The sequence below is a fragment of the Anopheles moucheti genome, chromosome 3 (genome assembly GCF_943734755.1).
Source record: "Anopheles moucheti chromosome 3, idAnoMoucSN_F20_07, whole genome shotgun sequence".
In the NCBI taxonomy this organism is placed as follows: Eukaryota; Metazoa; Arthropoda; class Insecta; order Diptera; family Culicidae; genus Anopheles; species Anopheles moucheti.
The window spans coordinates 17,475,215-17,489,711 of record NC_069141.1 but is presented as its reverse complement, the minus strand read 5'-3'; the positions used below and the strand labels follow the sequence as shown (position 1 = coordinate 17,489,711).

Here is a 14,497-nt window from a genome sequence, read left to right as displayed (position 1 = left end):
TTCGGGTGCATCCATCGGAATGCAGAACGTGTGCGTAGGTGAAGCAAAAAACCAAAAAAAAAACGCGAACCAACTCTCACAAACAATCGCTTCAGATGCGAGAAGTCGCTCCAGATGCGAGATGGCTTGCGGGTGAAAACCTTTTCCGTACAAGGGAAAAGTACATTGTGGCGACCTTACAGGTGAGCGGGCAGATTTTATGCGAAACCTCCCTACTCCCTCCTTTCCCACACAGTACCCACATGCCGGGGGGAGTACCGACAAAGCAGATGTACGCGTATGCATATGGACGGTACATTGCCGACACGAAATGGGAGCATTCGGCAGCTGTTTTGTGGTGCTTTGGTGGCACACCACATAAAAGGCGACCCGTTTGTGGCTTCTCTGCGGCACTGGGGTCCGATTGCCACAGTTTTGCCACTGTTCGGTCGTCATTAGTTTATGTGATTCACTGACTCGTGCTGTTTGTATTATGTTGTGCCATACTATGCCAGTCTGCGTGAGCTAATTTCATGCACATTTTACACATATTGTCTATTAATCCAATTAAAGGTTTGTTGTGTTGTGTGGTTCTGTTTTCTTCTCCCTTTCTGTTGGCTCATCACCACTCCATAATTGCAAGAGAGTGTGTTTATGACCATCTACAACGTGTCGATCTGATATAATTTTTTCGATTTATTTACATTTCCTTCGCTGATCGTTGAATGAGAAAAATATTTTTCAACCCGTTGGAGGCCACTTCAAAAGTAGAAGGATGTGATCTTTTCTCTTTCGATCCGAACCGTACGAAGGCTACGATCGTGCCGGAAAACGGAAGCATTGTAACGGCGGAATACGTCCGGTGTTTTCAAAACTGCTCCGTACCGCTATTCATCGGAAATAGCGAATGAAACAGATCAGGTCTGCCCGCAAAACCACGATCGGAAAAATAAAAAATCAAATAGATCCACTCTACCCGACGAAAATATCATTCGCACAAACACCCTTGACGCAGAAACTTGTTAGCTAATGAGACAACATTTCATGGCACGATCGCCATCCCGCACAACCGGGGCGTCGTTCATCTTTTCCGTCGCGTCGCGGACGGAACCGCTTAGACCGCGGCAGTGGTAAATTAATTTATTGGCATTTTATTACTCCACCCTCCCCTGCGCATTCGAACGAGCGGGGGAGTGGGTGATTTTGTTTTGTTACAGGTGCATTTTTTCACTTTTTGCCGCGCTCGCAATCGACGGTGGTTTATGGGTGTTTTCCTTCGTTTTCCAAGTGTCTCTGGTGCGTTTGTGTTGCCATGTGTGCAGGTGGGTTAGTAAATAGCACATGACGATGCAGTACGGCACACGCATCAGCACGAAACATCTCGTGCGGGTGCGACTCGGTCGGTGTGGAAATAAAGGAAAACGTACGGCAAACGGTTAATTATGTGTTGTGCTAGAGAATTTATTCTTATTTGCTTATTGACACAGCCGACATAGGGATTATATAATACTTCACGACACGCACTTTTTATATATGTTACGAATCGCAAATAATTTATCAATTCAGTCCATTCAAGCAATTGTATTAAAAAAATATAAATCGATATTCAAAAATGCAGAAGATTTAATCAAGGACAGCAATAAAGAACTATTACTCAATTAGCATCTAGAAGGTCATTATGTTGTGTTACTAATACAACATTTCTTTCTACAATTGAAAGCTACTGTTACAATTGATAAAATATATTGCACGAAGAGGAAGTCTCCGCGAAGGCACGTAGAAGACAGAGAGTGTGAGATTTCGCGCACGTCAGATGGCGATCTCCTGTCACTTGTGAGTGACTTAAGCGTAGTAGTCACATACTAAAACATCTCCAATACATTAGAAGGCTTGAAAATAAGCTAAGAATAGAATACTCCATTAAAATTACCAAAAACAAGAAGATCAAACCACAAAAAAGAAACATCGAAATATACAAGCAGGAATGGACGAGGAATACGTCTAGAAGTCCAATACACCTCCGGATCCTTACCCAGACATAATGAATAAGGTCTTTTAGGTAGAGTAAATCGCATAACGTACCGAGTTTTAGCAGCTATATAGGTTTAATGATTTTTAAAAGGTACCAAAAACATTTTAAGGACTGTGGTATTAAAGAAATCATGAGGTACTTCAGGAATAACAGATCAAAAACCGTGTTTAAATTAAATTGCTTATAGAATTCAGAGAAATTGATAAGCAACTTAGAATGCGGTAAGCCCACATCTACTCCAAAGGAAGAAGCTTTCTTGCATAAAACATTAATTTTCTTTAGTTTCACTAAAAATACCCCAATAACCTTCATCGTCAAAAGATAAATTATTTTTAAAAATAGGTTTAAAAAAGGCAAAACATGGTGAGACGAATGTTATTCGTGGCGGTACGAAAAGGGTGTAGAAAGGGCGGCCAAATGTCAACAAAATTTAAAATTAAATTAACCCTTTCTAAAAAGAGTAACATGAATCCGCTTCAGACACGAAAAGAAGTTTAGTTGCTTTCACTGTCCGCCCCGGACAAGCGATCATGATGGCCTTGGGCTACGGCGATGGACGAACTAGTTTGCCAGGAAAAGCCTTGCAACTACTGCAACTTAATGCTATCAGCAGCACCACTGTACCACCCCTAAAATACCAAACCCACATCGCGTTACGCGTGAGCTCAATAAATAATCAATTGAAACGGCAGCACAACGAAACCGACATCACACGTATATATGGACGATAAAAAATATACGTGGATGGCAATTTATCGAGCGAGGGAACCTCGGAACGTAATAACGATCGGGCAGAAATGATCCAGCAAACCTCCACCGGGCACGGTGCTGTGAATTCAAGCAAATTCGCTAGCATCGACATCCTTTTACTCAGTTGTGGATGATGATGGGCAGTGGGTGGTTTAACACGGATGCACTGCACACGGGGTGAACGGGAAGAACAAAGCAAAACTCGTTTACGGCCACACTGCCGCCACATGTACGGAAAAACAGGCTCCAAGGAAAGTGAACGATCCAGTGTGTAACGGCGAAACGAGAATGAAAAGAACTTGAAAAGAGGGAAAATAACTATGTTAGTAGTGTGCTGACCGTACCAGGCTTACATAAGCACGAGTCCGATGATCGATGAATGTGATTTGAGCGCAGCTCGGTACTTCTACAGTATACTGCGGCAGTAGACCAGCTTCTTCACGACCAGCTGATCGGCACCGTACTGTACGATATCTGATGATCGAACCTCCAGCAAAGGGGGTAGCGCAAAACCTAAAAGCCTCTTATCCCATTGTAAAGCGACCACTCAAATGGCAAGAGTGCGTTGGGAAGGTGTTGGCCACTCGTGGAAAATCTCCCGCGGCAGACGCGACCCCAGCCGGGGTGGGGAAAACTAACAGCGAGAGTGAGAGTTTTAGTTTGCAGAGAGTGAGTGGATTTTGTGATAAGCGATGTGCGCCGGGGTTTGTGCCTGCGAGTGATCGTTGTTTTGATCGTTACCCGGTCGGTTTGAAGAATGGGTGGGTTTTATACGATGAACCGGGGGGTGATTTTTCGCCAACAACGTGTTTGAAAGTTTGCCCTTGCAGGTAGGCAATGTTGTTGCGATCGAGTTTGAAATGTTTCAAACAATGCCGCGAGCCATTGAAACATTTCAACGTGTGTGTTTCTATTGGTTCTTTTTTTAAAGCTTTAGCCGTTAGCGTACGCGTTTGGGGTGAAACTTTGTATCATTTAACGCACGATAATTAGAGGTCTAGTTCTGGTTCCACACAAAATGTCCTAAATGGAGAAGTAGTAGCTATTGAGTGTTTTCTTGCTTTTTCCATCAACGTCAGCTTGTTTGTCGGCATACGAGTTAGTAAGTCAGTTTGTCAGTGAGCTTGCTACAAATCGCTCACTCTACTGTCATTCTGCCACCGATCTGTCACCGTGCTGGGCATACCACCGCTCCCTGACTCCCTGTTCGACCCGAACGTATGTTGCAATAAATTAATTTGCTTTCGTTTAATGTGACTGTTATTATACATAATGTCTTATGCCCATTCCGACCGTTTGGCTGGCGCGACCGAGTTATGATTAACGAACCCCCGTCCCGGGGAGATCGGGTCGGGTCGAATGGCGAAGATTGCATCGTGCGCTCATTCACAACCGCCGCACATCGGTCGATCGCTTTAGTATTGTGCCACCTTTCGGAGACCTTCAGCTACCAAATGAAGGCACCCGGTTTGAAATATGTGGGGACTCACTCTCGCACACATACGAGGACAGAAGCAAAGGGCTGATGGCAGAATGTTTCAAACGGAATCAATCTCAGTAATTACCCGTTTGCCAACACACATAATTCCGCATCGTGTCACGCAGCAAGCGCAAAACCGTTTTCTGAGTGGGCAACGGCTGCGTTCGGTTTGATGAACGCGCTCTTGCCTGATTTAAGCGACGGATGAAGTTTATTTGAAAATGTTAATTAGCAATGCTCCGGCGTAGGAACGCAAGGAAGGAAATGATTGCGCTTACCCATTTTAGTTACCCGTGTATTTGCGGTAAAGCTGGTTGGTTCATTACATACTTTGCTTCGATTTACTTTACGCACTGTTGTTAATGAAATTTTATTCTTTAGAAGGATCATTAAACATACAAAAATAAACAAAAAATGTTAATTTCAATCACTCTAATAACTATTTTATATAAATAATAGAAGGCATATTTATCACAATAATCATTGAATAAAAAAAACAGACCGTCATCGTTAATTGGTAAATGGTTATTACAACATTCTTCCCATGACCACCTCATACATTAAAGACGACGTGCTTCACACTTTGTACCTCATACTTATTCGCTCGAAGCAACAAAAACACACCATCAATTCGACCTGCGAAATTGCGAATTCCTTCGTACAGCGTGTGCCAGCGAACGCGCTGAAGCCTCCTCAATCAACCGATAATTGGTTTGATCTTTCAGATCAGCACTTTGAGCGGTGTTGTTTTTTTATGTAACTTGCATCTTTATCACTACAGGTCGGCGGCTTGTTACGGTAGCAAAAAGAGGTATGAAATAATGCCGAAGAAACAAATTGTCGTTGGCGAAGGGAACGGGTTTGCGGACAGAATGATTAAAACCCATTTTCTGTTATGCATTTATAAGCGAATGCGTGCGTAGTTGTGATGACTTCATTGTAAAACTGACAGTGCAGAGTGCAGATGGGAAGTAATTACTAGAGGGGTTAGTATGTAGAGAAGATTTTTTTCCAGCATACTTTCTTCTACAGGCAAACCATGTGCCGTACTGTCATTAAAGACAAACGCTTGCGCTGGGGACAATTGTTTACGCACGTCCTTTTCCCACGAGTTGCGCAACGAGGCGTTAGTTTATCCAGATTTAAAACGACATACGCACCGTCACTCACCCACTGTTCCTGGTTGGACTCATTTACATTACCAGGGCACCTTCCCTTACGCACATATGTGCCGCTTGTGTAACTGAAACGGGAGCAAATTTGAGCAACCAACTGGAAGAAAGGTAAAACTCACCTTCCCCACACGTTGTCCCACAAGGCTTTCTTATCCTGCTGCTGCGGGTTGATTTTTTGTTGTTGTCTGTTACCGGCGGTTACCGGCCGGGTATTTATCGGCAGACAACACCAGCGGGAGCTCCAAACGCAACAAGGAAGCATTACAGCTGTTACTCGTTAAATAAATGTTGCTTCGTTCGTCCCGGTTCCCTGTTTTGGTGGCTCCAGTTTCAAATGAGGTAGGAAAATTAACGAGCGCCAGGCAAACGAAATAAATGGACCACGAGCTTTTTCGCTCGGTACCGGCCGCGGTAAAGCATAATCATGCAATCTGGGTGAACTGCACCGAAAGGGTAGCACCAGCACCGGCAGAAACTAAACTTGTTCTGTTGGATATTAGATAATTTTGCGGTACGTTACTTCTACGCCGGGGATAGACCGTAGCCTAGCACGCCTGTAGGGATCATTCCCCGTTTGATTTCTGTGGCCGTGTCAGTTTTATGGGATTAAACGTTGACGTGCAAAACGTCGATCCCCCCCCGAATGCAATGGCGCGTATTTGACGCATGTGGTTGTTTTTTTTTCGCACATTTTATTGACCACCACGTTAGGCCCCACTGTATTCAAATCAGGTTGGCATGCCCATCCCCCGGTAAGCTCGACCCGCGGTGGATGCGAAGGAACGTGACGTGAATTGCATCGTTTCCCGGGACTGGAAGTGAAACTGTTGGTAAAGAATTTATGTAACCGAAGGGGCAAAAACGGCCCGCCAGTCGGGCGAGCAGAAGCCAGGAGACCCGGTCGACCTAATAACGGGTTCGTGTGCTGATAGCTCGCGCAAGTCTTCTGTTTCATTGCACCGTTTGTCGTGGCGCGTGGAAACAAAACGTTCCACGCCGTTGTTCGGCGGGGCCTATTGGAAGCTCATTACGTTTAGCCGACTGCTTTTTCTACACCCACTTGGTTCGTGGGATCGATCTCAACCGGACCGGTCAAATATTGATTAGTTTGGCAAACCGGTGATTTGTTAATGGGCATGGAACGTGCGAAGGGTTTGTTTGATTGACACATTGAAAACGACTAATCATTAGCTTTGTTAACATCGATTAGAAATCTTGCGTTTGGTGCTGTATTAAAGGCATTTTTACCATCTCTGGTGTTAAGTGTTATGTCTTTTTTGTATCCCCATTTTTTTTATAAAAATTCTAAAAGACCCAGTTCCGTATTTTTGCGGAAAATCTAATTTAGGTGAACAGAACGGTCCCTAATTAGCGAAGCTTTGCGAGCGTCATTTTTGTCACATAATTTCTACTTTATTTCAGCTCCAACAAGGTAACGCTCACACATGGCGTAACGCATTCCGGTTTTCTTGAGGCAAAAATTGATCCATAAATATATCTAATCAACGATCAGTGTCACCGATTCCGATCATCCTGCCCGGTGCCCGAGTTCGGTTTGCAAATGTGTTGTATAAAATTATTGCTGCCGATCGCAGTGTGACGCGGTCGGCAATCAATCGTTGATTATCCACTGGCGCTCCACCAATGACAGCTCAGAGGGCCCCAGAGGGCATTCGAAACGAAGGTAGCCGCAGCGCTAATAATCAGTAACTAATAAAGCAATCGAATCGTGCAGAAAGCTCCCGAAACACACGGAGAGCCAAACAGAGCGAGAGAGGGAAGAAGCATGAATCTGCGAAAAAATGGAACGGAAAGCAATCAACGTGTGGCGCTATTTGTGCACCATTTTAATCCGTTGAGTAGCGACAGAAGAAACAAAGCACTAATTTCGCGTTTCGTTGACAAGAGCCGAATGCGAATTACATTAATTAAGACGTTAGGGCGTACGGGCAGCAGCATAATGGTGTGCATTGGAAAATGGATTTTGTTGGGAAGTTGCTCAAGGTCATGCACAGTTGGACATGGATCATGTTGCGTTTTTGTGAATGATTTTGATCGTACACATTCGATCAATGTGACGTAACGTAACGGTTTCCCACACGCACGTTGCTCATTCCAGACAGGTGTCAGGTGGAGAAAAAAAAGCTTGATCGAAAACAGTTAAACGACGAAAACGTAAAGGGAAAGGTAGTGTTGGAGTTTTCGATTCACTTCAAGGCCACTTTCGGACACCGGACCGTGCTCCGGTCTGGTGCAGACTCCACCGCGTACGCGTTACCGGTGTGCTTTCCGGGTACTCGTGGGTCAAAGTCAAGCTGTGCTGCCGTTTGTTGTTGTAGGCAAGTGCGCAGACCAAGCGCGATCATAAACGCGTACGGAAGGTCACGTCGCGTAATGCTGGCGAGGAAAATTGTGTGACCGAACGTAAGGTGGAAGCATGAAAATGCACCTAAATGGAGCTAATTTCCCTCGGTAGTTTAAATTGGTTTCCTACCCGTTGCCACACGGTTTCATTCATCCGCTGCTGAACGTGAAACTGAAGCGAACCGCCAACATTATTATTTGGCCTTCCAATTATATCCAGTCCGGTTGGTTTATTTTCTCAGGCGGATCTCAGGCCGTGCTCGTTACCAGATCGCGGGTGTTACAGCATCCCTTCGCGCGATCGGCGATGGTGCCCGCGTCAAACGAGCGACCTGGATGCGACCTTGACCAAGGCAGGCCAATGCATATTCTTAATCGTAATCGACCCTCCTTCGAAGTCGACGACAACACGATCCGGTAAGTGGAGTTGGCACAAACCAAGGCAACAAAGCATCCGACCCTAGATGCCCTAGATATGTGTGCGATAATTGATCGCAATGCGGATCCGCAACGTCGATGGTGGTGGCAATTAAAGCAGGATTCTAATCCGGTCGTATGGATGTGACCAGCGCTGTGGGTGGGTTGGTGTGTGGGGGGTACGTTCTTAGATGAGTATATGGCGTGCAAGGTCCTCGATGGTTGACGGTGGACCAGACCAACAACGAGGCCGCTCGTGAGCCACGTAACCTGATCGTGGCACGTTGCATTCGCATTACGATTGATACCCGGATTAGATGAAAGTAAAAGTTGACCAGCAAAACGTTTTCCTGGTCAATGCTGTGTGTTTTTTCTCTCTCTCGTTTGTGTAACAGGACTTAGGTGGGTGGGTTAGATGAAAAAAAAAAACCCCCCGTAGGTGGGTACTGGTACTGGACATTAATATTAATGAGACACAATAAAAACAATGGCCTATGGGTATAACGATCGGTTTAGCGATGGTGACGTTTCAAGTGCTAAACATCTATACGTTGGATTATGAAACATTGTTGTTAGCCCGAAGATGAATTATTTGATTAGCATCTTAATGTGATAGAGGTCACGCTGAGCGATGTTTATGGCGTTAAACATTACTTCAAAATATGATTCATTTAATTGCTTTTTATGTTATAGAGGAAAATGCTCTCTTAATTTAAATGAATTAAATTTAACTACATCAAACAAAAAATCAAAATGGCGTCTATTTTCAAATTTATGTTTGGCTGTGTGTCTCGCTACCCTCCCCCATTATAGCTGAAGATCTGAAACGATTGCACACAAAACGCCGTAATTGATAAATTTCCATTCAAACAAAAGCGATGTGCTCCATTTGGAGCGATACCCACAAATTTGTGAAGATAAATATCACTTCCTTATCGTTCGGATAAAGATCAACTCGTCTCGCCTTCGTTGCGACCCAAACACTTAATACATTATGCTGCTGCCCTGGCTGCGTGTAACCACCTGACAAAAAAAAAGCGAATAAATCCCCACAGCTCCATCGGGCCAATAAATGATTATGCCATACAATTTACAATTGAGAAACCAGCTCATTTCGCTCAACCAAACAACAATGAAACAACCGTACCCGGTGGGAACGGCACGGGGAGCCGGAAAAATCGAAACCAAAATGATACCTCCTCCTCCGGTGCACTCTTCGCCTCTTTGTTTGGTGCCAGGCGCGTTATAGCACCCCCGAAAACTATCACTTGACCTTTGTCGGCATTTTGCGCGGCGGGCACAACATTTACGCCATCCGCCAACCGGGCAAACGATGCTGGCTCCGATCGACCCTCATTACCGCATCGCACGTGGCATCCATCAGTCCTCCCCCGGTGGTTACCCTTTTTCTCGGCAGCCAGCGTTGCGGTGTTACGATCGGTGGGATCTGTTTTACTTTTCATTCTCCCTATTTTCATTTTCAACCTCTTTTCCCTGAAGCGCCGGTGGAACAGATGTTCAATCGGTTTTTGAGGTGCGATCGTACAGCAAAACAAATACGCCACGAGACGCTGCTCGCGGTGCTATTGAGCAGCGTTTACGACCGAAACGCATGCCTCGGTGCGGTCGGTAACGATCGGTTTGTGCAGCGGTTCTGCAGCAGATGCGATGGGAAGATGCGCTCTGTTCTGAGGCGCGTGAGCCACACATTCCAACCCAAGCCGGTGGTGGATTGTTCGACTGTTTGCAAATAGTAGAGCGCGAGACGGCCGCAAAATTTACAACAAGCTGGTCGGGTCGCGCGGCTGTTATGCATGTGTGTGCAACGATGCACAATTGGTTATGCAAGCCGCGCGCGAATACTTTACAGACGTCATCTAGCGTCCGGGGAAGGTGGGAAGCACACCGCTTCGCATCTCGAATCCCCTGTCGCACCAAACACACCCACCCACACAACGGAGTAGAGTTTTAAGAACAAACCATGTATGTCACTGTGGAAAGACTTCAACCGCGCAACAAGCGACAAACCTTTGCCACCGAAAAAAGAAAAACACAACGACGCGTCCATAACGAATGTCTCGGACGAGCCCATATTTATCCGTGAAACGCTTCGTGCTTCTGCCCCCGGTGGAGAAGAATGATTTACGAAGTTTTACGACTATTTAATCTGTCATTCTGGTGGCCCTTGAGTGGTCAGCTTGCCGTGCCGTTGGGTGACGGTTTCCGCTCAGTGTACGTGCTTGGTTGTTTGTCTATTATGGTGGCGGTGGGAAAATCCTTGAACTATGTGAACGGAAAAACTATTCTCGACCAAAGCACCAAACACCCCATTGCAAAACGAAACTCATGCATTTTTCTTCTGCGATCAGAACCCGCAACAAAGAAACAGCAGAATCCGGAAGACAAACAAAAACTGATGAGAGAGAGTGAATGAGTTTGATGAGTTTTTTTTTTTTGTACAACAATCTTTGTTTCGTTTTATTTTTCGTCTTATTTACAATAAAAATATAATATAAAAAAGTACATCGTGCCCAGTGTGCACGGTGTCAGCCTGCCGCAAAATGCACCAGCCTGCATCCGCATACTACAACTGGCCTCGTGCTGATCGTTGGAGGATCGTGCGAGTAGTTTAGTCTAAAATCATGTTTTTTTGGCAATTTTTTTCACAAAAATGTCAAAAAAGCGTTGTCCCAAGGGTGTTTTTTGGAGGATAGAGATAAAGCGAGCCCAAAATTAAAATCAATTTTCGGTTCGGGGAGCCCCATCCAAACGATCTCACTGAGCGATCTTTTCCTTTAAGCGGCGAATTAGGCGCCTCCATCGAGTTTTGGCGGGCGTGCATTTGGCAGCAGGTTGTCACCGGGGGGGCTGTGGGCCATTTTGTTTACGGTGCGTCGAAGCCGTTCCGTTCCAGCACGGAACAGCGAAACGAAATAGAGATAGTGGTGAGGGGCAGTGCGTGTACGTTTACAAATTATCACATCAGCGGTGCACAACATCGCGATCCTTCGAAATTTGGGATCGACTGATCGATGTTTTGTTTTGTTTTTGTGTCTTTATGAAGGTAAGAAGATCATTTGAGTATGAGCATTTGTTAAGAAAGGGTGAGCATGTGATTGATGTGTGGGTGTGTGTTTGTGAGTGTCGGTGATAAGATACGTGACTTTCGATGGTGATAATAGCTATTAAAGCGAAACAGCGCTCCAGATTTCGGCGTGTTCCGAGAGTTGGTAGGTGCTCCTTAACGTTCCTTAACGGGAGTGCAATTAGAACCGTAGGGTATAATACGCTAGAGTCCATCTACTTTATGTTACAAATTCCGTCCACCTCGCCTAGTGGTGGTAGCTGTAGTCGTGTCCGTATCCGCTGAAGCTGGTATAGCTCACATCATGATGATGGTGATGCGGCTCGTGCAAATGCTCCAGATGGTGATGGTGATGGTCGTGGTGCACTGGCACTGGGACAGCCACCGGCACCTTCACTGGGACTGGGACCGGCTTCTCGACTGGGATGTGCTTCTCAACCGTAACGGGGTACGGACGGTCGATCGGTACCTTGACCGGGACCGGGACCGGCTTCTCAACCGTGTACGGAACGTGCTTCTCGACGTAGTAGGGCTGCGGGACGGGAACCTTAACCGGGTAGGGGACGGGCTTCTCCACCGGCACTGGATAGGGACGGTCGACGGGAACTTTCACCTCGTATGGGACGGGCTTCTCCACCGTGTACGGGACGGGTTTCTCCACCTCAACCGGGTATGGAGCTGGCACATGGACAGGATAAGGACGATCGACGGGGACCTTCACGTGCACCGGGACCTTCCGCTCAACGGTGTACGGCACCGGGACGGGGACTTCTACCTTCACCGGAACCGGCACATGCTTGGTAACTTCGTAGGGCTGCGGGACTGGCACCTTGACCGGGTACGGCACGTGTTTGGTCACCTCGTATGGCTGCGGCACGAACACCTTCACGGGGTAGGGACGATCGACCGGAACGTGCACCGGATAGGGCACCTTCTTCTCGACCGGGTATGGCTGCGGCACATGGACCGGCACCTTCACGTACTCCTTGACGTGGACCGGGACGTGTTTGACGACTTCGTAGGGCTGCGGGACCGGTACCTTCACGGGGTACGGCACATGCTTCTCAACCGTGTACGGTACGTGCTTCTCGACCGTGTACGGCACCGGGACACCCTTCACAAGCGTCACCGTCTTGGTGACGTCCGTGTGCCCACCGAGGTACACCCCGTGCCCGTAATGGTGATCGTGTCCCTCATGGTACGCACCACCGAGATGGCCACCACCGATGTAGCCCACGTCCAGCCCGTTAATGCCGTAGCCATAGCCGAGACTCAGCAGGCCCCGTTTGTCCAGCTTCTTCTCGAGCGGGACGGCGACCTTGCCATCGGCTGCGGACTTCTTCTGCTCTGATTCGGCATTTGCCGAAACCAACAAAAGCGCCGACAAACAGATCTATTAGACGGGGGATAAAAATAACCGAACAAAACATTTTTCATTGAGTATAGGAAGGGCACAGCCTACTACGCTAGAATTTGCAAAAATTTGGTTGAGACACTTGAGCGCTTGAGTGAATAAACTGAAGTTTGAGATGTTTGGATTGAAAATTGGAATTTATCTTTTAAGAAAAAAACTCGCAAAAGTTCTAAAAAGAATTGAATTAAACTGGAGAAAATCACTTTTCTTTACTATAAACTTTGCAGATTTATAAAAAAAATTGTAAACATTTTGTACGTAATCAATGGAACACTGTTCAATTCTTTTCCTCAGTTACTATTCACCGGGCGTATTGTTCTATTTTTCACCACCATAAAACGTAACGAAATCAGCCAGAACTTTTCACTTCAAAAAACATCCACCAAACGCTTCAGTGCCATTTTGTTCCCCGCGGAATTCAAAAACTGTAACACTTGTCCACCGTCCGTACTCACAAAAAACTTCATTGCGACTCTGCGACGGACTGGTTAGCGAAACCACGATGCGCAACTGTGCGGTTCCAGACACTGAACTGGATGCTGATTTGTGCTAAGTCGCCGCTTTTATACTACTTAAAACGACGAAATTCACTTTCATCCGATTCTGTGCCGTTTGGTCGACCCCCCGCCAAACGCGGGTGTGCGCGTCCCCCGCCAAACGAAACCGAAAGCTCGTCGTTCGTGGTCTGAGAAAATTGCCCCGACCACTCACGGACGTGCGTGAAGCGCTCGTGAGTGGTCGGCGAAGCATTGGCTGGGGGTTGGTCGACCCCTACGACTTGTGAGCGACTTGCACGTCAGAGAAGTAACTCTTCGCGAACACGAACGAACGGGTGAGTGGCCATAGCCTGCGCCAATGACGTAGTTGCTCGGGATCTCGATCGAAAACGTGCCCAAGACCCCTCCTTGCAAAGTGTGTCTGTTGTTTTGTATTTTTTTGTTCGAAGAGAGATGGAAAACTGACCCGGTTCCACCGTAACTACTCGCTAGCAATGGTAGCACCCCCTCTTCCAGGGATCTACCGGGCGCGACATTGTCTAGTTCCGGAGCAGTTGCAACGGCCCTCTGCATATCTGCAAACTGATGACTTAATTCTTCTCATTCTGGGGTTGGACTTGTTTTTTTTTTTTGTTTTCCGAGCACGATTTCCAGGAAGTGGCCAAAGAAGGGATCATTTTCCAACACCACCCAAATCAAGAATCGCTTTCCATGGCACTTTTTGAATGTGCTCGCTCCACAATAAGCACCTCCCCGGGGGGCGGTTTGAGTTGATTGTTGGTTGATTGGAATTTTGCATGAGAGCAAACCTTGAACCAATAGTGCACACAATAGTGCGAAACCCGTCGCCCTGCAGCGATGTTGGTTTAGTTAATTGGGCGCGCTGTTGCGTGCGGAACTAGTCCTGACAGTTCGATCGCAACCTTACGTGGGATCGTGTTGGTGTTGCAAGACGGTTGGGGGGTTTTGTTACTACAACGGCCGTCCAGCTGAGGAAGTCCACTTCCGTAAAAATTGCAGTTCTGTTTTGTGAGTGCGTGTGTGTGTTTCGTTTATGATCATTCCTCCGGCTTGTGAGGAATTATGATTGTTCTCCGAAGAAGTCCGACCTCATAAACTTAGCTCTACCAACATCAACATCTTCTGCATTAGAGTGAAGTGTTCAGAAGCAGACTTAATGTCGACCCAGTTTTAAAAAAACATGCAGCAAACATACTTTGACAACAGCAAAAACAAGCTAATTGTATGCTCGTCAAGCAAATTGCTTCCACCTAAACGCACACGGGTGAAGGATGCTGCAGATT

The 14,497-nt window shown here is 46.5% G+C and overlaps 2 protein-coding genes across 2 annotated transcripts in view; one reads left to right on the top strand and one right to left on the bottom strand.

Annotated features, from left to right (window-relative positions):
* The window catches only part of LOC128304586 (angiotensin-converting enzyme), a 62,133-nt gene that overhangs the window by 32,665 nt on the left and 14,971 nt on the right, over positions 1-14,497 (top strand). The window lies entirely within an intron of this gene.
* LOC128304587 (uncharacterized) lies at positions 11,441-13,220 on the bottom strand. Its single transcript, XM_053041790.1, has 2 exons — positions 13,152-13,220; positions 11,441-12,675 (listed from the first exon to the last, which is right to left on the bottom strand). Exons 1-2 carry the CDS (start codon positions 13,161-13,163, stop codon positions 11,530-11,532), a joined length of 1,158 nt encoding a protein of 385 aa, XP_052897750.1. The 5' UTR covers positions 13,164-13,220; the 3' UTR covers positions 11,441-11,529.